At 38.8% G+C, this 23,190-nt stretch overlaps 1 protein-coding gene and 1 pseudogene across 1 annotated transcript; both read left to right on the top strand.

The window, feature by feature from the left end:
* Positions 1–4,623: 4,623 nt before the first annotated feature.
* C13H15orf61 (chromosome 13 C15orf61 homolog) lies at positions 4,624–9,945 on the top strand. The gene is made up of 2 exons (XM_044229760.1): positions 4,624–4,977; positions 9,722–9,945. The coding sequence occupies exons 1-2, from the start codon at positions 4,632–4,634 to the stop codon at positions 9,847–9,849; spliced, it is 474 nt and encodes a 157-aa protein (XP_044085695.1). The 5' UTR covers positions 4,624–4,631; the 3' UTR covers positions 9,850–9,945.
* A 10,873-nt stretch (positions 9,946–20,818) lies between these two features.
* Positions 20,819–21,363, top strand: LOC122894648 (annotated as a pseudogene).
* Positions 21,364–23,190: the final 1,827 nt, after the last annotated feature.

Here is a 23,190-nt window from a genome sequence, read left to right as displayed (position 1 = left end):
GAAGAACCTAATCAGCCAATACCCTGATCTTAGACTTCCCAGTCTCCAGAACTGTGAATAACAAAATTTCTGTTGCTTAGGCAGCCAGTCTGTGATATTTTTGTTATGGCAACCTTACTAATACAAATATATATCCAAGAGTGGCATGGCTGGTCATATATGATATTACATATGTGGGTAAATATATACTGCCAAAAATTGAAATCAGTTGCCAGCAGTATATACAAGTTCTAACTGCTGCATATCAGGTGCCTCGTTAGCACAGTAGGTAGCATGTCAGTCTCATAATTGCTGCATATCCCCACCAACATTAAGAACTTTCTGTCTTTCCTGCTTCCGCTACTTTGGTGGGGGTGTAATGGTACTGCATTGTAGTTTCGATTTCCATTTTCGGATGATTATTCAAATTAAACAATTTTTCCCATGTTTATTGGACATCTGGATAGTCTCCTTTGTGAAGAGTCACATTCAAATATTTTGTTCACCTTTCTATTGGATTGTCTTTTTTTTTTTTAAGATTTTATTTATTTATTTATTTGACAGGAAGAGATCACAAGTAGGCAGAGAGGCAGGCAGAGAGAGAGAGGAAAGGAAGCAGGCTCCCTGCTGAGCAGAGAGCCCGACGCGGGACTCGATCCCAGGACCCTGGGATCATGACCTGAGCTGAAGGCAGAGGCTTTAACCCACTGAGCTACCCAGGTGCCCCATGGATTGTCTTTTTTTAATGATTTGTTCTAGATACCAAATTCTTTGCCAGAGAAAGGTATTGTAAATACTTCTCCCACACTATGGATTATTTCTTGATTCTCTTAATAGTGTCTTTTAATGAACAGAAATTCTTAATTTTAATATATTCCAATTTATCAATTTTTAAGAACTCATTTTTTAAGAAAGATTTTACATATTTATTTATGAGAGAAAGAGCAGGAACAGGGATGGCAGGGAAGGGCAGAGAGAGAGAGAGAGACAAGCAGACTCCCCGCTGAGCCTGGGATCCATCCCAGGACCCTGACATTATGACCTGGGCAGAAGGCAGATGCTTAACCGACTGAGTCACCCAGGTGCCCAAGAAGACTCATTTTTTGCATGTTCTGAACACATAGCATCCTAGGTACCTTTAAAACAAAAGCAACAGGGTGAAGTCTCTTCTTTCTAGGAGTAACTTCATATCCTTACACAAACTAAATGCTGTGTACAGCATCACTCTTTATAGTTATTTTTAACAGGTTCCTTCTAAAGGGGTATGCCATTTCTCTATGTTTTGTGTAAAACTTTGTGTTCTTATTTATTGGACACAATGTTTTTAAAACATTGACTTGTGCTTTTGAATGCCAATTTTTAAGCCTCATTGTTTCATGGCCATCAAGAATTAGAACTGATCTGAGTTGCAGATTTTTTGAGAAATTATCTTACTTCAGTTATGGAAGTGGCACTGTATAATCTTAAAGTCAGAAGAAATAGCTAGAAGTCATGTTTTCCAGCTCTGTAGTTTTAGGTTAAGAAAATATTTCATTCAAACACTCTTTTAACATTTTTTTTTAAAGATTTTTTATTTATTTATTTGAGAGAGAGAGACAGTGAAAGAGAGCATGAGCGAGGAGAAGGTCAGAGAGTGAAGCAGACTCCCCATGGAGCTGGGAGCCTGATGTGGGACTCGATCCCGGGACTCCAGGATCACGCCCTGAGCCGAAGGCAGTCGTCCAACCAACTGAGCCACCCAGGCGTTCCTCAAACACTCTTGAATACCTGAGTGTGGTCCACTATCTATCCACTTTTTTTGAAGTAATTTCCTACCTTAGAATAGAAGATAGAGGGGCACCTGGGTGGCTCAGCGGGTTGAGCCTCTACCTTCAGCTCAGGTCATGATTTCAGGATCCTGGGATCGAGCCCCATGTCAGGCTCTCTGCTCTGCGGGGAGCCTGTTTCTACCTGCCTCTCTGCCTACTTGAGATCTCTTGTCTGTCAAATAAACAAATAAAATCTTAAAAGAAAAAAAAAAAAGAATAGACGATAGAGGGAGAGAACCATGGAGCCTTGAAATAAGGAAAGCCTCACCTCTGATGAGGTTTTTCCAAGAGGGCACCTACCAGTAGAAACACTTTAGTTCCCTAACCCTTTTGCCAAGCCTTCATGGGAGAATGCAGTAAAACCTAACTTAAATTTGTGTTTGTCTCTATTAGCGGTTTTTACCTTGTAGGTGCCACAGAACCTAGAGCTTCTCAGACATAATTCAGGTTCCACAGATGTTTGATTCAAATTTCACTGTTTTAAATAGGCTTTCATACTGCCAAGGGATATAATGCCAAAATTTAACACACTGCAAACTGCCCACCTGTTAATTTGAGGTTAAATCATCTCAGTGTAGATCTCAGAATTAATCTCCTCCTGCCATCTTTGTAATTGAAGCACATGTCCAAGATTTCAAGATGAGTCATTTTAAGACCACTGTAATTTGTATCTACTTTTCTGGACGGATCAGGATATTCTTGATAGTGTACAACCAAAAAGAACAAGAAACTGCCCCAAGGCTGTTTGTAGTTGTCCTAACTGCAACTGTTGTCCATAACCCCCAACTCTGAAAGTTTTCCAGCATATAAGAGCAGAGTCAAGTGTGCCTGGGTGGCTCAGTCAGTTGAATGTCTGCCTTTGGCTCAGGTCAGGATTCCAGGGTCTTGGAACTGAGTCCAGCATCAGGCTCCTCACTCAGCAGAGCGCCTGCTTCTCCCTCTGCCTGCTCCTCCCCCTGCTTGTTCGTTCTCACTCTCTCTCTGACAAATAAGTAAATAAAATCTTAATTTAAAAAAAAAAAAAAGAGCAGAGCCAAGACTTCAGTGGCAGTGGGGCCATCATGGCACCATAACCAGACTAGTTTCTGTTGGTCTGCTGACTTGCTATTTATGAATTTAGCTACCCAATTTCCTTTTGATAAATTCCTTGTCTGCTAAAAACAAAACAAAATAACAAACCAGCCTCTTAAAAAAAATTACCTATACAGTTAATATTAAAATTCTGAACATACAAATGCTTCATAGAAAAATGCAAATTTTCATCTACTTTATATGTTGGGGTTCTGTGACAGATTTTGCTTGAAAAAGACTCCAATACTTTTTAAAATTTAATTTGAAAATCATAGTACTGAATCCCCTCTCTGACTCCTATCTTAGCCTCCCTTCAGCCATTTCTGTTGCAAGACTAACCATGTCATTCCTCCATCTAAAATCTTTTTAAAAACTTTTATCCAACAGGGAATCCTATAAGGTGAAGTTCAAATTATCTGCCAGACTACAAGTCCCTTCAAAATTTGGCACACGGTAACAGGTACTTAACGTTTGTTGAATGAGTCATTAAAAACTGTAAAATGTAGGGGCGCCTGGGTGGCTCAGTGGGTTAAAGCCTCTGCCTTCGGCTCAGGTCATGATCCCAGGGTCCTGGGATGGAGCCCGGCGGAGGGGCTCTCTGCTCAGCAGGGAGCCTGCTTCCTCCTCTCTCTCTCTGCCTGCCTCTCTGCTTACTTGTGATCTGTCTGTCAAATAAATAAATAAATAAAAATCTTAAAAAAAAAAACCTGTAAAATGTAAAAACTAGCCACACTGTCCTACATCCCTCCCTTGAGTTTCAACAATAATAAGTTATTATGTAGTGCTTCCACATAATTATCTCATTTACATGTAATGCTTTCCAGACACATCATCTTATTTATGTACGATTTCTCCAAACAAAATGAGTGGAGGGTAAATAGGAAGAAATGCTTCTTTATAAAGCAGGTGTATATAAAATATTACCTCGGGTGGGGCTATGAAGTTTGAGAAAAGGTTTTCCTAAATCATAGATTGATAATGGGTAGCAGAGGATCATAAAGGTATATAACTAAAAGACTGGTCTAACATTGACCAAGCTTAGGGAGGGAGGTAGAGGTTTGTATCTGGACAATGCGCGGAGAGATGTGGGTCATTTTTAGAAACTTTTATTTTATTTTGTTTTTAAAATTTATAAACCTTTTTACTTTGAGCTATCTGGGGCTTACCCTAAACAGTGAACATGACAGAGAACACCTAAATATGAAAGTGCTTCCCCACTTCACCAGCCAGTGCACATCTGGGGACTTGGCTTTTAACTTGCTTCCCCAAAGACACCTTCTCAAGTGTCTCCTGAGCAAAAGCCATGTGAGGATCCCACTTGAGCCCAAGGCCTGGAAGAGACCTCTGGGTGTCAGTTTTGCTACTCACTACTGGGGTTACTTGTTTTAAGCCTTAATTTTCCTCAGACCCCTACTGATTAAGCTCTCCAATCCCCGCCCTCCCTCACCACCACCGCCCCCCGCGGCGACCCAAAGTTAGTAACGCCTACATGAGGTCACACTGACGATTTAATTACCTCCTCTGCTTCGCTGACCCTCACTCCCGCTGCCTTCCCCTCGGGTTTCCCTCCTCCCCGCCCGGCTGCGGGAGACCTTGAGACCTTCTTGCGCACGCGCCACTGCGCCCCGGGGGCTCTCGCGCACTCGCGCGGCGCCCCCTGGGCGTCCCCGCTGCTCGCCCCGGGGTGCGGGCGCGCGCGCGCTCCGGCGGCCCCGCCCCCAGCGGCGCGCGCCCCACGGTCGCCGAGGGGCGGGGACGCGAGCGAGGCCGGCCATGGAGCCCCTGCGGAGGGCCCACGAGGCCGCGCTCCGGCTGCTGCTGTGCAGGCCCTGGGCCTCGGGCGCCGCCTCCCGCCCGAAGCCCCGCGCCTCGGAGGTGCTGACGCGGCACCTGCTGCAGCGGCGCCTGCCGCACTGGACCTCCTTCTGCGTGCCCTACAGCGCCGTCCGCAACGACCAGTTCGGCCTCTCGCACTTCAACTGGCCCGTGCAGGGCGCCAACTACCACGTCCTGCGTACCGGCTGCTTCCCTTTCATCAAATACCACTGCTCCAAGGCCCCCTGGCAGGACCTGGCCGGGCAGGATCGGTTCTTCACGGCGCTCAAGGTCATCAACCTGGGTGAGTGGCCTGGGCCGGTGAAGGACGCCCCGCTGACAATGGGATCACTGTTTGCAAAGCACGCTGACAAACGTCGCTCGGAGGCCGAGACCCCGGCCCTAGGTTCGGCCACAGCAATGCCGGGAGCCCTTCCTGGGCCCCGCGCAGGCTCGCCCGGGCGCACGGGCTCACCACGTTTCTCCCGGAGCTGTTGGGTTTCCCAGACCCGGCTCCGCGTCCCATCCACTCTGGCCTTGGCACTGGTATTTGGGTCTCTGCCCCCCACCTCCCCATCCCTAACCCCTCGCGTAGGTGCTTGTCGCGGCTGAGCAGTTGCTACTGAGTCGTTCCCTGGAAAGTAGGGCTTTTATACCAGACCTGTATCGAGGGACCACACAGCGTCACCCTTAGGGAGGAGGCATTCTTTCCATCCTCACCTACGGCAGCTCTTGACTGGGAAAACCCCAACATTGGGGAGTAAGAATGAGGGTGTAAAGAAACGACCCCACTGGAGATTGGCTCTGAAGTTAAGAAATCTTACAGCATGGCAGGATTCGTTCCCATGACCATCATTTTCTTGGGTGCATTCATTATTATGAAAACTGCAACTACTTTCTGAGTTTCATTGTTTTCTTTATATGAAATCCCAGCAAGTCCATTTTACTAAAAGCACTAAAGGTTTTCAACAGGCGTATCAGCTTCCTAAAGTCCTAGGCCTAAAAGGTACCAAAGCCTTCTGCCTCTTTAATATTTCTGTGTTTTCATGGTAATATTCTAATTCCGAGTCTATTTATTCTTGTTGGTTGCTTCTTTTCTTTTGGCTAATATGACGGAAGAGGCATGAACATTGACATAAGTATATCGTTTGTATCTTTATCGAGAGGCCTCAAAATGTTTTGAGCCTATGAATAGGTAATATCACTTTGATCCAGATTTTAGTAATTCGAAATCTAGATGTGGGAGCCGAACCCTGTTACCCAATTGGTTTTTTAAAACCAGAGTTAAAGCTAAACCCCTGTGTACATGTACTGGTATTATATAATCTGATGGATCATTAAATTTAAATATGGTATTTATGTATTTTTGCTTATCATAATTCCCATATGTCAGTCATGGGATTTTTGAGCCATTGATCTACTGGGACTGCCCCGAGTTCAGTCCACCAAGGAGGAGATTATTTAGCAATGTGTAATTCTTTAAAATTTTGTATATTTGGCTGATGGACTACATAGAGCATGCCCACTAATTTTGAGGTTGGTTTGAAGCTGAAGGGTAAGCTCACTTGGAAGGTGTGATTCAAAACTATTTGGAAAGACTAGAGTGATAAATTGATTCAGGAAGAACTTTTACTGTTTTCAGAATCAGAAGCAGTCATTCATCCCAAATGTAAAGAGTAACAGGTTAGGAAGAGTATAGTTGGAGGATAATAGGTAAACCATGAGCCAAATGCCTTTTAAAGAAAGTTTTTATTTAAAACTTAACACTTTTAATAACACCTTAATTATTAGCGGCTTCTTTTTTAAGAAAAATCCAGAGAAAATTAGAATACCCAGAACATTCTCACACAAAGAAGTGAAACACTTTGAGGAAAGAAACAACAGTTATAGTTTCTTTATGTGGAAGAGAAGCATGAAGACTGATTCAGTTGTCTTTTGGAAATTCTAAAAATCCTACCTACATGGGAATAAGAGTTTTAAGTTAAACAAAAAGGAAAAGTTTCTGCTCATGCATGCTTTAATACAAATTGGCTTTTATTCTTTTTATCAAAGGGAATTTTTTTCCTGGACTTTTTAAACATTAGTGTATTTACCAATTTGGTAATGTTTATTTTGTACTTTTGTCTTAAGGTAGGGAATTAGAAAATAGATTCTTTCCTGTTCTGTGATGTACAGTTGCCCTTCTGGATCATCTAGTTCCTATTCTATTAATAAAAATACTTGGGATTTTATTCCTCTTATTCTCTTCTGAATTAATAATTATCTGAGTAATCCATTTTTCCATTTTGTAAATAATAAAGATTTCTCTTTTACCATTTGTTCCCTTTCTCCTCTGCCTTCCCTTCAGTGAAAACTGACATTTTACTGATGGTTTATCAGTCTGGGTATCCTGCTGGGAAGTAGATTGAGATTTAAGAAAAGCAACTTACCATTGGAATGAATGGGTAATCGGAGGCTTGCTAAGAAGTTCTAATTTTTTTTAAGTGCTTAATTTGACAGTGGTTTACCTACTGTTCAGCTGACTCAGAATGAATTATTATGCAAAGAACTGACTTTCATGTTCATTTTGATGTTCTGTTTCAGTCTGGGAAAAATTTAATTTCTCATGGAATTTTATAGACTTCATAGCATATGTGCTATACGTAAAGAAAATTATTTTTTTAATGTTTAAATTATATAAGTGGCAAATCTTCTCATTTTAGCCTGACTGCATTAAGTAGACTGCAGGAAAAAAAAAAAAAATACAGAATTTCTGACTCCTGTATCACAACCCCATCCCCTATAAAACAGCATCAGTGATAGTGGTTCCTAGCTGTTTCTTAATAAGAGATAATGTAGTTATTATAAGCTAGTAATCTTTGGTGAGTTCTCCATTTTAGCTGAAAAAATACTGACCGTTGATTTATGTGGTTTTTAAAACATGTCAGTATTTTAACTGAAAACTGATAAGTACTGTAAAACAAGATTTCAGTTTTACCAGCCATTCCTTAAATTTATATCATTAGCATTGGTTTAAAAGGCATATTTTATATATTTTACTGTCAGTATATTTAGAAATTAATAATTGTTTCTAGAACTTAGTTCTTCCTCCATTGGTTTTCAGGTTTCACGCTGTGATACTGTATTTTTTTTTTTTAAAGATTTTATTTATATATTTGACAGACAGATCACAAGTAGGCAGAGAGGCAGGCACAGAGAGAGGAGGAAGCAGGTTCCCCGCTGAGCAGAGAGCCGGATGCGGGGCTCGATCCCAGGACCCTGGGATCATGACCTGAGCTGAAGGCAGAGGCTTTAACCCACTGAGCCACCCAGGTGCCCTGTGATACTGTATTTTAAATTTATTTTTTATTTCAACTTAATCTTCACTCACTTTTGCCTGTTTTCTTGTCCACTTCCCTACCCATACTCCCTTTACTTTTTTTATCTTTTTGGTAAGTTGGTTTATGATGCTAGTTTTTGTGGGTTTTTTGGTGGCATTGCCTTGAAGCCTTTAGAGATTCTTTTGGGTCTTACCAAGGCAAAGAAGGCAATATACTGTCAAAGATTTCATGAGAGTTCCAGGGAACCCTAGGATAGTGACAAGCTGTGACCCAGTATATTCCTAAAAATAGAGGGGCCACGCTGAATGGGCATTTTTGCCTGTTCTCATTGCCAGCTAGTGACGCTTCTCCTGATTATTCTCTGGCATCACAGTGGTTAGAATGCAGCTTCAGGGAAAAAGCACAAAGTAGTCCAATGCACTTACACACTCAAAATGAGCATAAATACAGAAGATATATTCTTGAGGAAATTTTTTTTTAAATCTAGCAAAAGGATTAGTCATGAGCATATGGCTTCCCTATTAACTAGAAAGAGGGATTTTCCAAATGTACAGCTGTCCTTTTAAATTGTCATTTTTCTGTCCAATTCCTACACAAGAACAATAAAGTTAATATTTGTGTGGCACATACAATATATGCCTGTGGTTTTATACATGTTTTTAGTATGTTAATAGTCACTGATTTTAAATAAGTGCCTTTAAAAAGACAGGAACCGTGAAAGTTTGTTCTGTGTCCAGTATAGTATCATATGCATGAACGCTTAATCCATTATCTCTGGCTAGTATATGTTTGGTTTCCTGCATCACAAATGGCCATTGATCTCAACTGTAACAGCAAAATCTTATCAAATGGAAATACTCCAAAGAAGAAACATGTTGTTGAAGTCTACTGTATACCTATTTCAAATAGGTTAAAACAAGATTGTTTTCAAATCAGTTGTAAAAATACTCATGGGAGTATTTCTCATACCTGTTATACTAAAATCTTCCTTAGAATTAGGGTTTGCCTCAGGTTTTGAAGACAGCTATTTGACCCAGTTTCTTTTAAGTTGTACAGAAAATTACTTTAGCCATCAGTGTTACTATTTGATATAAAGCACGGTAAAGTCGTCCTAGTAATTTGAGCTCAAGGCCACTAATCTGGAGCATCTACAACTAAATTAATGAATATTCTGTTTGCTTATTTGTGAAAAGAATATAGAATCCCTTCATAATTACTTAGAAGTGATGAATTAGTGCTTAAAGTGCTTTGAATTAAAATTTAAACCAGCCTTATCTACAGTTTTAAAAATCTTCTAGGCTCACATAGTTGCTTCCCTGTTCCACAAACTGATGAAATTGAGCTCTTAGATAATTAGAATCAGTCTGTACTCCTATCTTTATATTTTCATAACTTTATAATTTGTTGACATTGCAGAAGAGTTGTTTGTGATTAATACCATGAAAAATACATGGATGCGGGGCGCCTGGGTGGCTCAGTGGGTTAAGCCACTGCCTTCGGCTCAGGTCATGATCTCAGGGTCCTGGGATCGAGTCCCGCATCAGGCTCTCTGCTCAGCAGGGAGCCTGCTTCCCTCTCTCTCTCTCTGCCTGCCTCTCCATCTACTTGTGATTTCTGTCAAATAAATAAATAAATAAATCTTAAAAAAAAAATTAAAAAAAATACATGGATGCATGATTAATTAATAAGCATTGATGTTCATAAATAACATATTCGTTTGTTTTTTAGGTATTCCAACCTTATTATATGGACTTGGCTCCTGGTTATTTGCTAGAATCACAGAGACTGTACAGACCAGTTATGGACCAGTAACAGTTTATTTTCTAAATAAAGAAGATGAAGGTGCCATGTATTGAAGGTGTGCTTTGGAGAACATAAATATCAGTGGATTTTCTCTTGTGTGTATGTGCAATGTTTATTTTTGACCCTTTAAAATAAAACTTTTGCAAACACCTTTTTCTTTCTATGTTGTCAGGTTCTTTAAGATGAATCATTGCCCTCAAGAGGCAAAGCTTTTCATATGTTGTTACGTATTGCACACTCGGTTTAGCCAGTGGGAGCTACAGATGCATGAAGCATATACCAATTTTTTTCCTAGAATTGGGTTAAATTACAGATAAATGATGATTATAATATGTATCTATTTTATAGTTAGGTGTTAGCAATTCAAATCGATTCTTTGAAGAGAAAATGGAGACACCCACACAAAGAAGGAAGGTGGAAAAAAATCTTTTATAGGACACTGGAAAAAGAAGTAGAGGATTTTAGGATATATGTGGAGGTAATACCATTGGCAATTCCAAAACTGATGGATTTTTTTTTTTTTTAAAGATTTTATTTATTTATTTGACAGAGAGAAATCACAAGTAGGCAGAGAGGCAGGCAGAGAGAGAGGGGGAAAGCAGGCTCCCTGCTGAGCAGAGAGCCCGATGCGGGACTCGATCCCAGGACTCTGAGATCATGACCTGAGCCGAAGGCAGCGGCTTAACCCACGAGCCACCCAGGCGCCCAAAACTGATGGATTTTAACTGTAATCTGAAATCTAAACCATTCAGCTGCCAGGATTTTCAGTGGGTATGTCTTAAAGCCTTTGTGCCATTTACTTGGATGAGAGGTCTAGATGTAATGTTGAAACTTCTTACTGCCTAAACATCCAATACTAGACTACTTTCTAAAAAATAATGACTCTGGTTAATGTAAATGTACCAAGATGATGAAATTAAGACTTACTAAGAGTTAAAATAGCATGCTGATAAAGCTGTAAGAACAATTAAGATCTATGAAGACTCAGAAGAATAAATTTGGTGTCTCTTTATAAAAGCAATTAGGTGAAATGGTACATATCCATACATTTCTTGGCCATGGGAAATGGGCCGAAATTTTAAAGACCTGATGGCAGTTTTGTGTTAAGATTTTATTAAGCTAATTGCATTTTTGAAAGGAAAGTCATTTAAAAAAATTTATCCTTGGGGGTAGTTAACAAAGTACCCAGATGAATGGTAAATTTCAGAAATTTAGAGTAATTTAGGGAGAACTAAGTAGAACTATTTAATTTCTAAACCAATGGGTGTTTAAGATTTATGATCTCTCCCATAATTACAAACATACATTATATATCATTTTATGTTAATGTATTGCTGGTACTCTGCAACATTCACACATTATTGTAGCAAAATATTTTAAAAAATACACTCTAACCAGCATTTGGGTGATTGCTTCTGGCAAATCAGTTAAAGTGAGTGGCAGAGACTTGAGGTGAAAATAACAGAATAAAGTAATACAAACTAACTTCGTTAAAGGTAGTTGCTTTCATTGAGCTGTAGAGAGTGAGCTGTTCTTCAAATATATGTAGTGTTCACTTGTCTAAGAGCAGTTCTAACACTTTAATCAAAGAAGTACTTATGCCAATATATTTAGTCCCGAAGAACATACTTGACACTAGTTAAATGAATGGCTTACACAGAGGAGATAGTGTTACATTAAGCTTCATTAATAATAAAACTGACTATTAGCATTTTGCAAGGAAGGCTAGAACTGATTTCCCCTGTAATGGGCAAAGTTAAATAACTATAGCTCATAAGTTTTAAGTCAAATACTGCTCATTCACTGCTGCTGGTCTTGTCAATACTTGCCGTAAAGGTTTGGTCCCAGCACAAAGCTGATAAAATGGTTTTTAATTACCAGACTATAAATACAGCTTTTCAGTAGAGTTGCACTTCTTTTCACACTGGCCCGTTTGATTTCTGATAATTTGTACTGCTGACTCTGCTTACCTGTTTTTCAATAGCTACAGTCAGTGTGACTTCTTATCCATATGGTGATAGGTAGTCTCCTCGGAGAAGATCTTTGACAAACTACCCTATTGATCTTTGTAATTCTCTGCTGCTTGCAGCATTAAATAGAGCCTTGATTTCTTGTCTGTGCACTCGCTGTGTAACAATTAAGCAAATGTAATATTTTCTTGTATTACATGAAAATCAATAGACCTTTTGCTCTCATGGAGTTGATCATGGTGAAGGATGAACTCAACGATGGCTAAGCATGGTTCAAATATTAAAATATCATTCCTTGGATTTATTAAGTCTTAACAGTGAAACTTTTAGTCCAAAAACGCTCCCCATTGAACAGTAATGGTTTAAGTTTTTCCTTTAAAGTTGAATACGACATGGAAGCATATGGGGATAAAATATAAATGCTAGGAGTCAGGCGATTAATTCTATTTTTAGTGTTAGTCCTGCATTACTTTTCGACTTCAAGCTAATAACTCTACTCCTTTGTGTCTTGGTTTTTTCTGCCTGTAATCTGAGAACGAAACAAGAAACCTTTCTACATTCAAATGTATGATAAATATGCTTGTAAGCAAATGTCAGTTTCATTTCAGTAAAAGCTGGTTTTGTAAAGGACTTCCTTAATGAAAGTATTTTAAAAATAAGGGAGAGGAAGAAAGGAAGAGACAAACTGAGGCGATGTACGTGTGCCTGGGTGAGTGGATTATGCCTGAGGTGGTAGGCAGGGTTCTGAGTTGACCCTCCCATTCTGGGTATAAGGAATATTCTTTTTTTTTTTTTTTTTTTCAATTTAATTTAATTTTTTTTCAGTGTTCCAAAATTCATTGTTTATGCACCTCATCCAGGAATATTCTTAGTTGATGAAACAATCAAAAACAGCTTTTCTACCAATGCTTTTTTTATGGGATTTTGTCTTTAAAAAAATCCAGGCCAAACTATTTTTTTTTAATTTATTTTCAGTGTAACAGTATTCATTGTTTTTGCACCATACCCAGTGCTCCATGCAATCCGTGCCCTCTCTAATACCCACCACCTGGTTCCCCCAACCTCCCACCCGCCCCCTTCAAACTCCTCAGATTGTTTTTCAGAGTCCATAGTGTCTCATGGTTCACCTCCCCTTCCAATTTCTCTCAACTCCCTTCTCCTCTCTAACTCCCCTTGTCCTCCAAACTTTTTTTTTTTTAAAGATTTTATTTATTTATTTGACAGACAGAGATCACAAGTAGGCAGAGAGAGAGAGAGAGAGAGAGAGGAGGAAGCAGGCTCCCCACTGAGCAGAAAGCCCGATGCGGGGCTCGATCCCAGGACCCTGGGATCATGACTGGAGCTGAAGGCAGAGGCTTTAACCCACTGAGCCATCCAGTCACCCCTCCTCCAAACTATTTTTTAATGAAGATGAGTATTAGTATAAAATTTTACAAATCTTCTATTGATTGTTACTTCTACATAAATCAATTATCAAGTACTGGAAGAAATTTTTGGTCAAAATGTTTAGTTTCTGCTTGAACTATGAACCACCGTAAAGATACAGTAAGAACTGGGGGCAAGAAAGAGGTGGCTAATAAAAAAAAAAATCCCTTGTTTCTCAGTCCTAATGTCTTTTTTTTTTTTAAGATTTTATTTATTTATTAGACAGATAGGGATAACAAGTAGGCACAGAGGCAGACAGAGAGAGGAGGAAGCAGGCTCCCTGCTGAGCAGAGAGCTGGATGTGGGGCTCCATCCCAGGACCTTGAGATCATGACCTGAGCCAAAGGCAGAGGCTTTAACCCACTGAGCCACCCAGGTGCCCCAGTCCTAATGTCTTAACATAGCAAAATGACAAGTAGTTATTTCTTTTATCAAACTTAGTTGGTCACTGATATTTTGCTAATTGTTGACTTCAGTAAAAAATTGAAACACTTATAATTATTAAAAACCATACATATTTCTTTTGCAATGTACATTTTATTTCTTGTCATATTTATATTCACTCAAAACTATAAGCAAGAACATCTGTAATGCTTCACGAAATAGCTCTTAATTCTGTTAAAGAAGGAATGATGTTGAAATGGGTGGGGTGACATTAAGACAGGGATCTTGGTTTCATTTCATTTAAAAGCTAATGCAGATAACAGAAACCTTATCCTAAAGCCAGTAGATCGGGTAACCACTTTTTTTTCAGCACTTACCATTCAAACGATAATGATGTTTGAGGGCATCTTAACCTAAACAAGTACTTAGCATTACATCTCACCTGGGTCAACAGTCTAGGGTATCAAAGTTAAACTGTGTTACTGTAAATTAATGGAAAATGTAACTGCACTTTGCTGAAAGATCAATGTCCAATAAAGGCTGCACAATCAAATCTTGTTGCAATGATTGAGGTCTTTAATTGCCTTTCAAAGATAAGGTGGTAATCAACACAGCTTTAACTGATTTTTTTACTAGTTCAATTACATGCTAATGACTAGTGCCAAGTCAGAATCTTTAACTACTTATACTTATTAAATCTTATGTTAGTAATGAAAAATTACTTTAGCTACACGATCGATAGAACACAAATCTTAATTACTATATTTCACTTTTATACTATTTTATATGCTTGACAAATGTTTCACAAGAGCTTTCCCAACAGTAAGAAGTGTTATTAGTAGTGACCATGGTCCACAGAGTATTTTTGTAATATAAATTAGAGAAGAGTTGTTGAGAAAAATTTTTTTCTTTAAATGAAAATGTGGCTAAAATAGTTCCCACTGACAAATTTGGCCATCCAACTACTTCTCAGAATTCTGTTCTGCTAATTGAGATTATATTTAATACAACTGGGATAAAATAAATTCAGATTGTTTTTAGTGTGTTTCTGAAAATTCACTTAGTTTTCTAGTAAAGAAATTGATTTTGTGTAGAGCCTGCTATAAAATTCTCCTATTTGGGGAAAGGATGTTAGTAAAGGAAATGAAAAATGAAAAAAATAAGTTGGACTTCATCAAAATTAAAAACTTTTGGGCTTCAGGGGCGCCTGGGTGGCTCAGTGGGTTAAAGCCTCTGCTTTTGGCTCAGGTCATGATCCCAGGCTCCTGGGATGGAGTCCCACATCGGGCTCTCTGCTCAGCAGGGAGCCTGCTTCCCCCTCTCCATCTGCCTGCCTCTCTGCCTACTTGTGATCTCTCTCTGTCAAATAAATAAATAAAATCTTTAAAAAAAAAACAAACAAAAAACTTTTGTGCTTCAAAGGATACTATCAAGAAAATAAACCAGCTGATGGCATAAGAGGAAAATATTTGCAAATCATGTATCTGATAGGGGACTTGTAGCTAGAATAATAAAGAACATTTATAACACAAAAACATAACTGAAAAATAGATTTTAACAGGTATTTCTCCAAATAAGTAATACAAATTTTTGCTACGAAGCACATGAAAAGATGTTCAACATTAACTGTTAGGGAAACGCAAATAAAAACCACAATGAGAGACTACTTTGTACCTCCTAGGACAGCTATAATCACAAAGACAGATGATACCAAGTATTACCAAGAGATGTGGAGAAACTGGAACCCTCATAAGTTATCAGTGGGAGTGTAAAATGATACAACAACTTTGGGAAAGTTTGGCAGTTCTTCAAAATATTAAGCATTAACTGACCATATGACCCAGCAATTCTATTCCTAGGTATATACTGTAGAGAATTGAAAGCATATGGCCAACAAAAACTTGTACAAAAATGTTCATAGCAACATTTTTCATTCTACCTCAAAACTGATAGTCACTAATTGATGAATGAATTAATAAAATGTGGCAAGTTCACACAATGGAATATTAGTCAAAAAAAGGAATGATGGGCCCATAAACATGACAGCATTGACGAAGCTTGAAAACATCATGCTAAGTGAAAGAAGCCAGAAGTATGACCTGATTTCATTTATATGAAATGTCCAGAACAGGCAAATCTACAGAGCCAAAGTGAATTAGTGATTGTCTAGGGGTGGGGAGGTTGGGAGAAAATGGGCAGTGACTGGCCATGGGTATGGGTTTTCTTTTTGGGGTGATGAAACTGTTCTAAATTGGGTTGTGGTGACGGTTGCACAACCCTGAGAACTCAAACCACTGAATGGTATATTCTAAACGGAGGACTATGTGGCATGTAAATTACCTCTGGATGAAACTGTTAAAAAAATTACTCACGGGGAGGGGGGAAATGGGCAGTTAGTATTTAATGTGGTATGGTTTCAATTTTGCAAGATGAAAAAGGTCTGGAGACTGTTGGTACCAATGGTTGCACAATGATGTGAATGATAACCTGACTGTATCTGATACCACTGAACTGTACACTTAAAAAAGTTTAACATGGTGCAGTGCCTGGGTGGTTCAGCCAGTCAAGTGTAGGTCTTGGTTTTGGCTCAGGTCTTGATCTCCAGTCATGGGATCCAGTCCTGGGCCGGCTCTCTTCAGCACTGGGTCTGCTTGAGATTCTCTCCCCTACCCTCTCTCTCCCTCACTGCTTCTCCCCAAGCATGTGCTCCCTCTCTCTCTCTCTCTCTCTCAAATAAATAAAATCTTTTTTAAAAAAATGATTAACAGGGTAAATTATGTATGACATGTATTTTACTACAAATAAAAACAATTTTTGAAATTTAATAAAGGATTTAATGTTACTGTAATGAAATACAACTGATTGTATGATTTCTACAGAAAGTAACGGAATTTAGAAAAATTACAGATTAAAAGAGGTAAAACATGTTAATATCATTTTATACATTGCAGTCTAAGAATTTAAAAAATTTTAATTATGAAGCCTAGTTTTAATTAAGCAGATGAAATCTCATTTGGGATCATTTTTAGTAGCATTAAGGATATACTTTTATATCTTTATTATATACTTATATTCCAAAACTAATACAATGTTGTAAGTCAATTATTCTTCAACATAAAAATGCACACACATGCATAAAGAGATGTGTTGTTTTAAAAAAATGTACTTGGTTTGAGATTATTTAAGATAAGACCAAAGAAAAGCATTAAAGACTAGCATTAAAATGTTAGTAAATGAAAATATCCTCTTTTAGATCCTAGTTGCTGGGTGAAGAATATTAGCTACTACGAGTATGAGGTGTTATATAGTATTGCTTATAGCTATTTTAGTTGCACTTATATCATTTTAAATACAGTTTATGAACATTGTACTACTCCATTATATTATTAATTTATCTTCAGTGATATTTATAGTATCAATTTAAAAGCAATAAAACTTCATGAAAAGTAGCTTAAACACAAAGATTTTGATAAACAAAAGCTTCCAGATTTTAAAAGCAAATCATGGAAGCTGTACTTCTTAGGGAAGATTTGAAGTTCTGTATTGTTGTTGATGATAGAATTATGAACCTTATAAACTCAGTATTTTTTAGTTAACCTAAATACATAAATCTATTTGAATTCATCTTATGAAAAGAGATATGTCATTAGATATATGATCATTATATGCTTTAGTGATTCATGGACCTTGTTACATACATGCTTTGTAATGTATGAATTATTTAGTAAGAAAAATCACAATAATTTTGTTGTTACTCAAAAATTTATGGGTTGGCAGAAACAATTATGCAGCCCCTGAAGCTGGAATGTTAAGGTAACATCATTAACACTACGTAGTATGATTTTTTTAGTAGTTGCTTGACATAACCTTTACTGCTTCTGCTAGAATATATCAGTAATTTTATAACAATCTGTCTGTAAACAGCACATTGAATTTATTAACCACAAAGTGATTCATTTTACTCTATTTTCATACAAGTGCGTAATTTAAAATCAGACCTAAAAAAGTTGTCTACCCAAACCCTAAGGGAAGAATAAAAAATTACAAAATGAAAATCAATATTCCAATAAATAGAATTTTAAAATTTTAAATTTTAACTCCATTTAATAAAAGTGGATATTTCTACTTTAAAAAATGAATGTGTTTAAGAAGTGAATGAAAATCCATAAAGATAGGAGATTATCTCATAAGCTTTCTTTACGCATGATATTAAGTTCCTTGCTGAGAGATGAAGCCAAAATCGTAGTTTCTTATGCTTTCAAATCTCCAAATATCTAAAATGAAGGAACCAAGAATTTTAAAGTTGGAATAAAAATCTAAGTAGTGTCACCTAATTTTAGATTACATTTAAAAATCACCAGTCATCCATTCATCCTCCCTACACTTTTGCATTGACCACACTGAAGGCAAATTTTAGTAATTTTTCTTGTCAACAAAGCCTAGTAGTTCTGAATCTACGTACAGGGTCTTTTCAAGCCATAATGAAAACAACAACAACAACAACAAAAAACAGTTTCTGTACACAGCTGGATGAGAACTACATCTTACTAATTTTGTATTTGCTGTATTTATCATATAACGAAGACTCTGTGTGGAATGAATGTGTGATATTCAAGACTAAAAAGAAAACATGTCTTCATCTTTAAGAGCTTCAAAAAAAAATACATACCTGGAGATCATATGAATTATTTGCAAGAAAAGCAACAAGTTTTAAAATACCTCACATGTAATGAATTAACATACACTGTTCTATGTATACTAAAAAACAAAATGTGAGATATATTTCGTTTGTCAATATAAAGAAAATAATATAGATATGTTTAAACAATGAAAAGAGAGAAGTAATGCGGCTTAAATGATTTGTAGGAACACCAGCCTACTCTATCTAAAGGAAAATGGAGGGGTGCCTGGGTGGCTCAGTCAGTTAAGCATCTGCCTTTGGCTCAGGTCATGATCTCAGGGTCCTGGGATCCAGCTATGCATCAGGCTTTCTGCTCAGCAGGGAGTCTGCTTCTCCCTCTGTTGCTGCCCCTGCTTATGTTCTCTCTCTTTGTCAAATAAATAAATAAGATCTTTTTTTAAAGGTAAAGGAAAATGTATTATGTAGAAATTCCAACTAATGACATTTTAAATTAATAAATTAATTCATTTAGAGCATCTACAATCTATAGTACCTGGCACATAGTGGTGCTCCACAAACATCTGTTGAACTGTCATTTCCACTCCTGCATGAGTGCTGGAATTGTTCCCATTGTTATTTTCTCTTCCTGCCGAAACAGGATAGAGTAGACCTTCCTGTCATATTTTTAGGGGTTTATCTGTGCTCATTTTTGTTCATGCTTCTTTACATTCTTCTTGTTTAAAAACTTCTGAGCAGGGAGCCCAATGCAGGACTTGATCCCAGGACCCAGAGATCACGACCTAAGCCAAAGGCAGACACTTAACTCACTGAGCCACCCAGGCACCTGTGAAATAATTTCAGATTTATGAAAAAATTGCAAAGGTATTACAGAGTTCCTATATGTCCTCACGTAGATTTCCCTAATGTTAGCCCCTTATATAAAACTTAGTTGTTAAAACTGAGAAGTCAAAGAAATCAACATTGTGTATTATTACTAACTGAAGTGCAGAGTACACTAGTTTTTCATTATTGTTCTTTTCCTGTTTCTGAATTCCGCTGAGGAATCCAGTCATCATGTCTTCTTAGTTTTCTCAGGTTTGTGACAGTGACTTTTTTTGTGTGTGTGTTTTATGACTTTGGCAGTTTTTCTTTAAGATTTTATTTATTTTTTTGTTTATGTATTTATTTATTTTATTTGACAGAGAGAGATCACAAGTAGGCAGAGGCAGGCAGAGAGAGAGGGGGGGAAGCAGGCTCCCCGCAGAGCAGAGAGCCCGATGTGGAGCTCGATCCCAGGACCCTGAGATCAAAACCTAAGCTGAAGGCAGAGGCTTAACCCACTGAGCCACCCAGGTGCCATGAGAGTTGTTTTTTTAAAAAGGATTTTATTTATTTATTTGAGAGAAAGAGAGAGTGAGAAAGCACGAGGTGGGGGAGGGTCACAGGGAGAAGTAGACTCCCCACCAACTAGGGAGGCTGACATGGGGCTTGATACTGGGACTCCGGGATTATGACCTGAGCCAACGGCAGACACCCAACTGACTAAGCCACCCAGGTGCCCCAACCTTGACAGTTTTAAGGGCTTGTCAGGTACTTTGTAGAATGTCCCTCAATTTGGGTTTGTCTGATGTTTTTCTCATGATTAGGTTGGGTCTGAGTTTTGGAGGAAGACCATGGCGGGAGGTCAATTGCCCTTCTGACTGCCTCATATTAGAGAGCACATGATACCAACATGACTTATTACTGGGGATGTTAAGCTTGATCACTTGGTTAGAATAGTGTCTGCTAGGTTTCTCCCCTGGAGAGTTCCTGTTTTCATCCTCTGTTCTCATCATATTCTATTATTTATTTATTTTTATTTTTTAGAGCGAGAGCGTGTATGTGTGCACATGAGGGGAATGGGAGAGAGAGAATCTTCAGCAGCCTCCACCCTCAGCACTGAGCCCAGGATGGGGCTTGATCTCATGCCTCTGAGATGATCTGAGCTGAAAGTAGGAGTGGGACGCTTAACCGACTGAGCCACCAAGGCGCTCCATGTCATATTCTTTTAAATCAAAATTAATCAACAAGTATTTGAGTGTTATATATAATGGCCCACAGTAGGCCCTGAAGGAGATAAATGGAATTCTCAAGCAGAGGAGGGGATCAATATTTGCTATAAAATGTGTGGTTCATTCGGAGTCCATAATGATGGTCATGGTGGCAAAACAAAGGAGTAAATGAGGTTTAAGACAGGCAAGAAATGCATATGGAAGGTGCATTCCTATTATGCAATTCACCTTGCCTTCAAAATACATTCATTCACTCAACAGATGTCATTAAAGTGCCTACTATGTGCCAGCTACTATTTTAAGTGCTAGGGACATGGCTGCGAATATAGACACACACAGTTCCCCTCCCTCATTACCTTATAGTTTATGGAGAAACAGACAAATGAGTGAAACCCGTGATATGTTAGACAGTGATCAGTGCTAGGATCTTGTATCTATGGGTGGAGTGGGTTTGGGGCTGGTTTGTAATCTCCACAGTATGTGCTAAAGGAAGGCTGCAGCTAGAAGGGGACATTTAGGTTGAGACCTACAGACTGTGCTCTTCTGGGAAGGGTGTCTATAGGCATTCAGAATGGTCCAGTGTTTGACATACTGTCACAGGCTGTCCTACAATACAGCCTCCAACAAAAGTAGGCTGTCCTGAACCCCTGGTAATAGAATTATTTACAACAAGGTTGGGAAAGCACCAAAATCCACGTAGCATATGCCCAAGCTGACTTTGAGGATTTCGTGTTGTGACACCTAAAGTTCTCCTTGTCTAAAAGAGAAAAACATGTCAGCAGGGTCTATGGTGCTTCCATGTCTGCTAAGAGTGTTCGAGAAAGGGTCAAGCTTGCTTTCCTTACCAAGGAGCAGAAAATCATTGTGAAAGTGTTGAAGGCACAAGCACAGAGTCAGCTAAAAAATTTTTTTAAAAAGCTGTTTTTGGTAATAAAACAACACCACCACCAAAAAAGATGTGCAGAATATGAGGCAGTGAGCCACCTGGATACCAGGGCTAAGAGCAATCCATGCAGGGGGAATGGCAAATGCAAAGGCCCTGAGGTGGAATGCCTGATGTGTTCAAGGAACAGTGAGAAGGAGACTGGTATGAATGAGGGGAGTGGTAGGAGATGAGGTTTGAGGGTCCAGAAAGGGAGCAGAATGTGTAGGGACTTCAGCTTTTACCCTGCACAAGTTAGGAAGCCATCTAGAGAATTTTAATTTAACATTTTTTTTTAAGATTTTATTTATTTATTTGACAGACAGAGATCACAAGTAGGCAGAGAAGCAGGCAGAGAGAGAGGAGGAAGCAGGCTCCCCGCCGAGCAGAGAGCCCAATGCGGACTCGATCCCGGGACCCCGAGATCATGACCTGAGCTGAAGGCAGCGGCCTAACCCACTGAGCCACCCAGGCACTCCAGCCATCTAGAGAATTTTAACCAAAGGAGTGACTCGATCTAACCTGGGCAACTGGATTGAGAATAGAGTAGTGGCAAAGGTGGAAACAAAAGGTTAGCAGATATGTGCGATGAACGTTTGGACAGGGGTAGCAGCGCTGAAGTGGTAGGAAGCGGTCAGGTTAAGAATTCAAGATTGAGAGCAAGGTAAAAAGAGATGAAATAAAACCTCTGTGATTTACAATAGCAAAATGTATTATCATCATTTAAAAAAATCACTTTACAAAAACAACCATAAATAACCTGCTTTAAAACTGGGCAAAGAGGGAACCCCAGGTGGTGCAGTTAAATGTCCAACTCTTGGTTTTGACTGGGGTCATGATCTCAGGGCTGTTTGACAGAGCCCTGTGTTGGGTTCTGTGCTCAGTACTCAGCATAGACACTGCTTGAGATTCTCTCTCCCTCTCCCTCTGCCCCTCCTACTCATGATCTTTCTCAAACAAATAAATAATTTTTTTTTTTTTAATGGGCAAAGAGGGGCACCTGGGTGGCTCAGTGGTTTAAGCCTCTGCCTTCCGCTCAGGTCATGATCCTGGTATTCTGGGATTGAGCCCCGTATTGGGCTCTCTGCTCGGCAGGGAGCCTGCTTCCCTTCCTCTCTCTCTCTGCCTGCCTCTCTGTATACTTGTGATCGCTGTCTGTCAAATAAATAAATAAAAAATCTTTTAAAAAAAATGGGCAAATGAATTAAATAGATAGTTCCCCAAAGAAGATATATAAGTGGCCAATAGGCATATGAGAAGATGCTCAGCATCTCTACTGACTAGGGAAATGCACATTGAAACCCCAGGGAGATACCACCTAACATCCAAAAGGACAGCTAACATCAAAAATACAGAAGATAACAAGTGTTGGTGAAGATGTGGAGGTATTGGGACCTTCGTGCACTGCTGGTGGGAGTGCAAAATGGTGCAGTCATTTTGGAAAACAGTATGGTGGTTCCTTAAAACATTAAAAAGAGAATTACTATAGGACCAGCATTGACACTTCTGGGTATATACCTATCCAGAAAAATTCAAAGTACAAATTGAGTTGGTTTTCCCCATAGTACTATGAATTAAAAAGTCGTTTAACAAATGATACGTTCATAGAAAATCTCTAGTTTCGTGGTCTATTTTCTCAAAGAACAGGAAATGAACTTTCAATGAAAGTTACAAGGGGGCCTTCTGCACACTGTTTACTTTTCAGGGGACTAAGGGCAATGACAGAATATCAGAATATCTGGAGCATCTGATTAAGTGAATTTCTACCTAAGTTATTAATCTACAATAACTAAAAAGAGATAATGTACCTCCTACATGTACTTTCAAGTTAAATATAAAAAAAAGGCAAAGAAAAATACACACAACATTTTTTGGTATTATACTGAAATTAATCAACATTTAGATTATTTGTCCTCTCGAGTGAATAAACTATCTGAGTGTTAGGGGGAAAATGTCACTCCTCGTCCACTGAATTTATACAAAATTCAGCACCCAAAGTAAAGCGGCATGTGCACCTTCAT

This window comes from Neovison vison, chromosome 13, assembly GCF_020171115.1.
Source record: "Neovison vison isolate M4711 chromosome 13, ASM_NN_V1, whole genome shotgun sequence".
Lineage (NCBI taxonomy): Eukaryota > Metazoa > Chordata > Mammalia > Carnivora > Mustelidae > Neogale > Neogale vison.
Note: the sequence above shows the minus strand (reverse complement) of the source record. Positions and strands in the feature narration are given on the sequence as shown.

Bases quoted from the DNA above. Each gene is read 5' to 3' on its own strand.
- C13H15orf61 (XM_044229760.1), top strand. From the start codon at position 4,632: ATGGAGCCCCTGCGGAGGGCCCACGAGGCCGCGCTCCGGCTGCTGCTG. The intron at 4,978-9,721 runs GTGAGTGGCCTG...TTTGTTTTTTAG, and splicing joins GCTCAAGGTCATCAACCTGG to GTATTCCAACCTTATTATAT.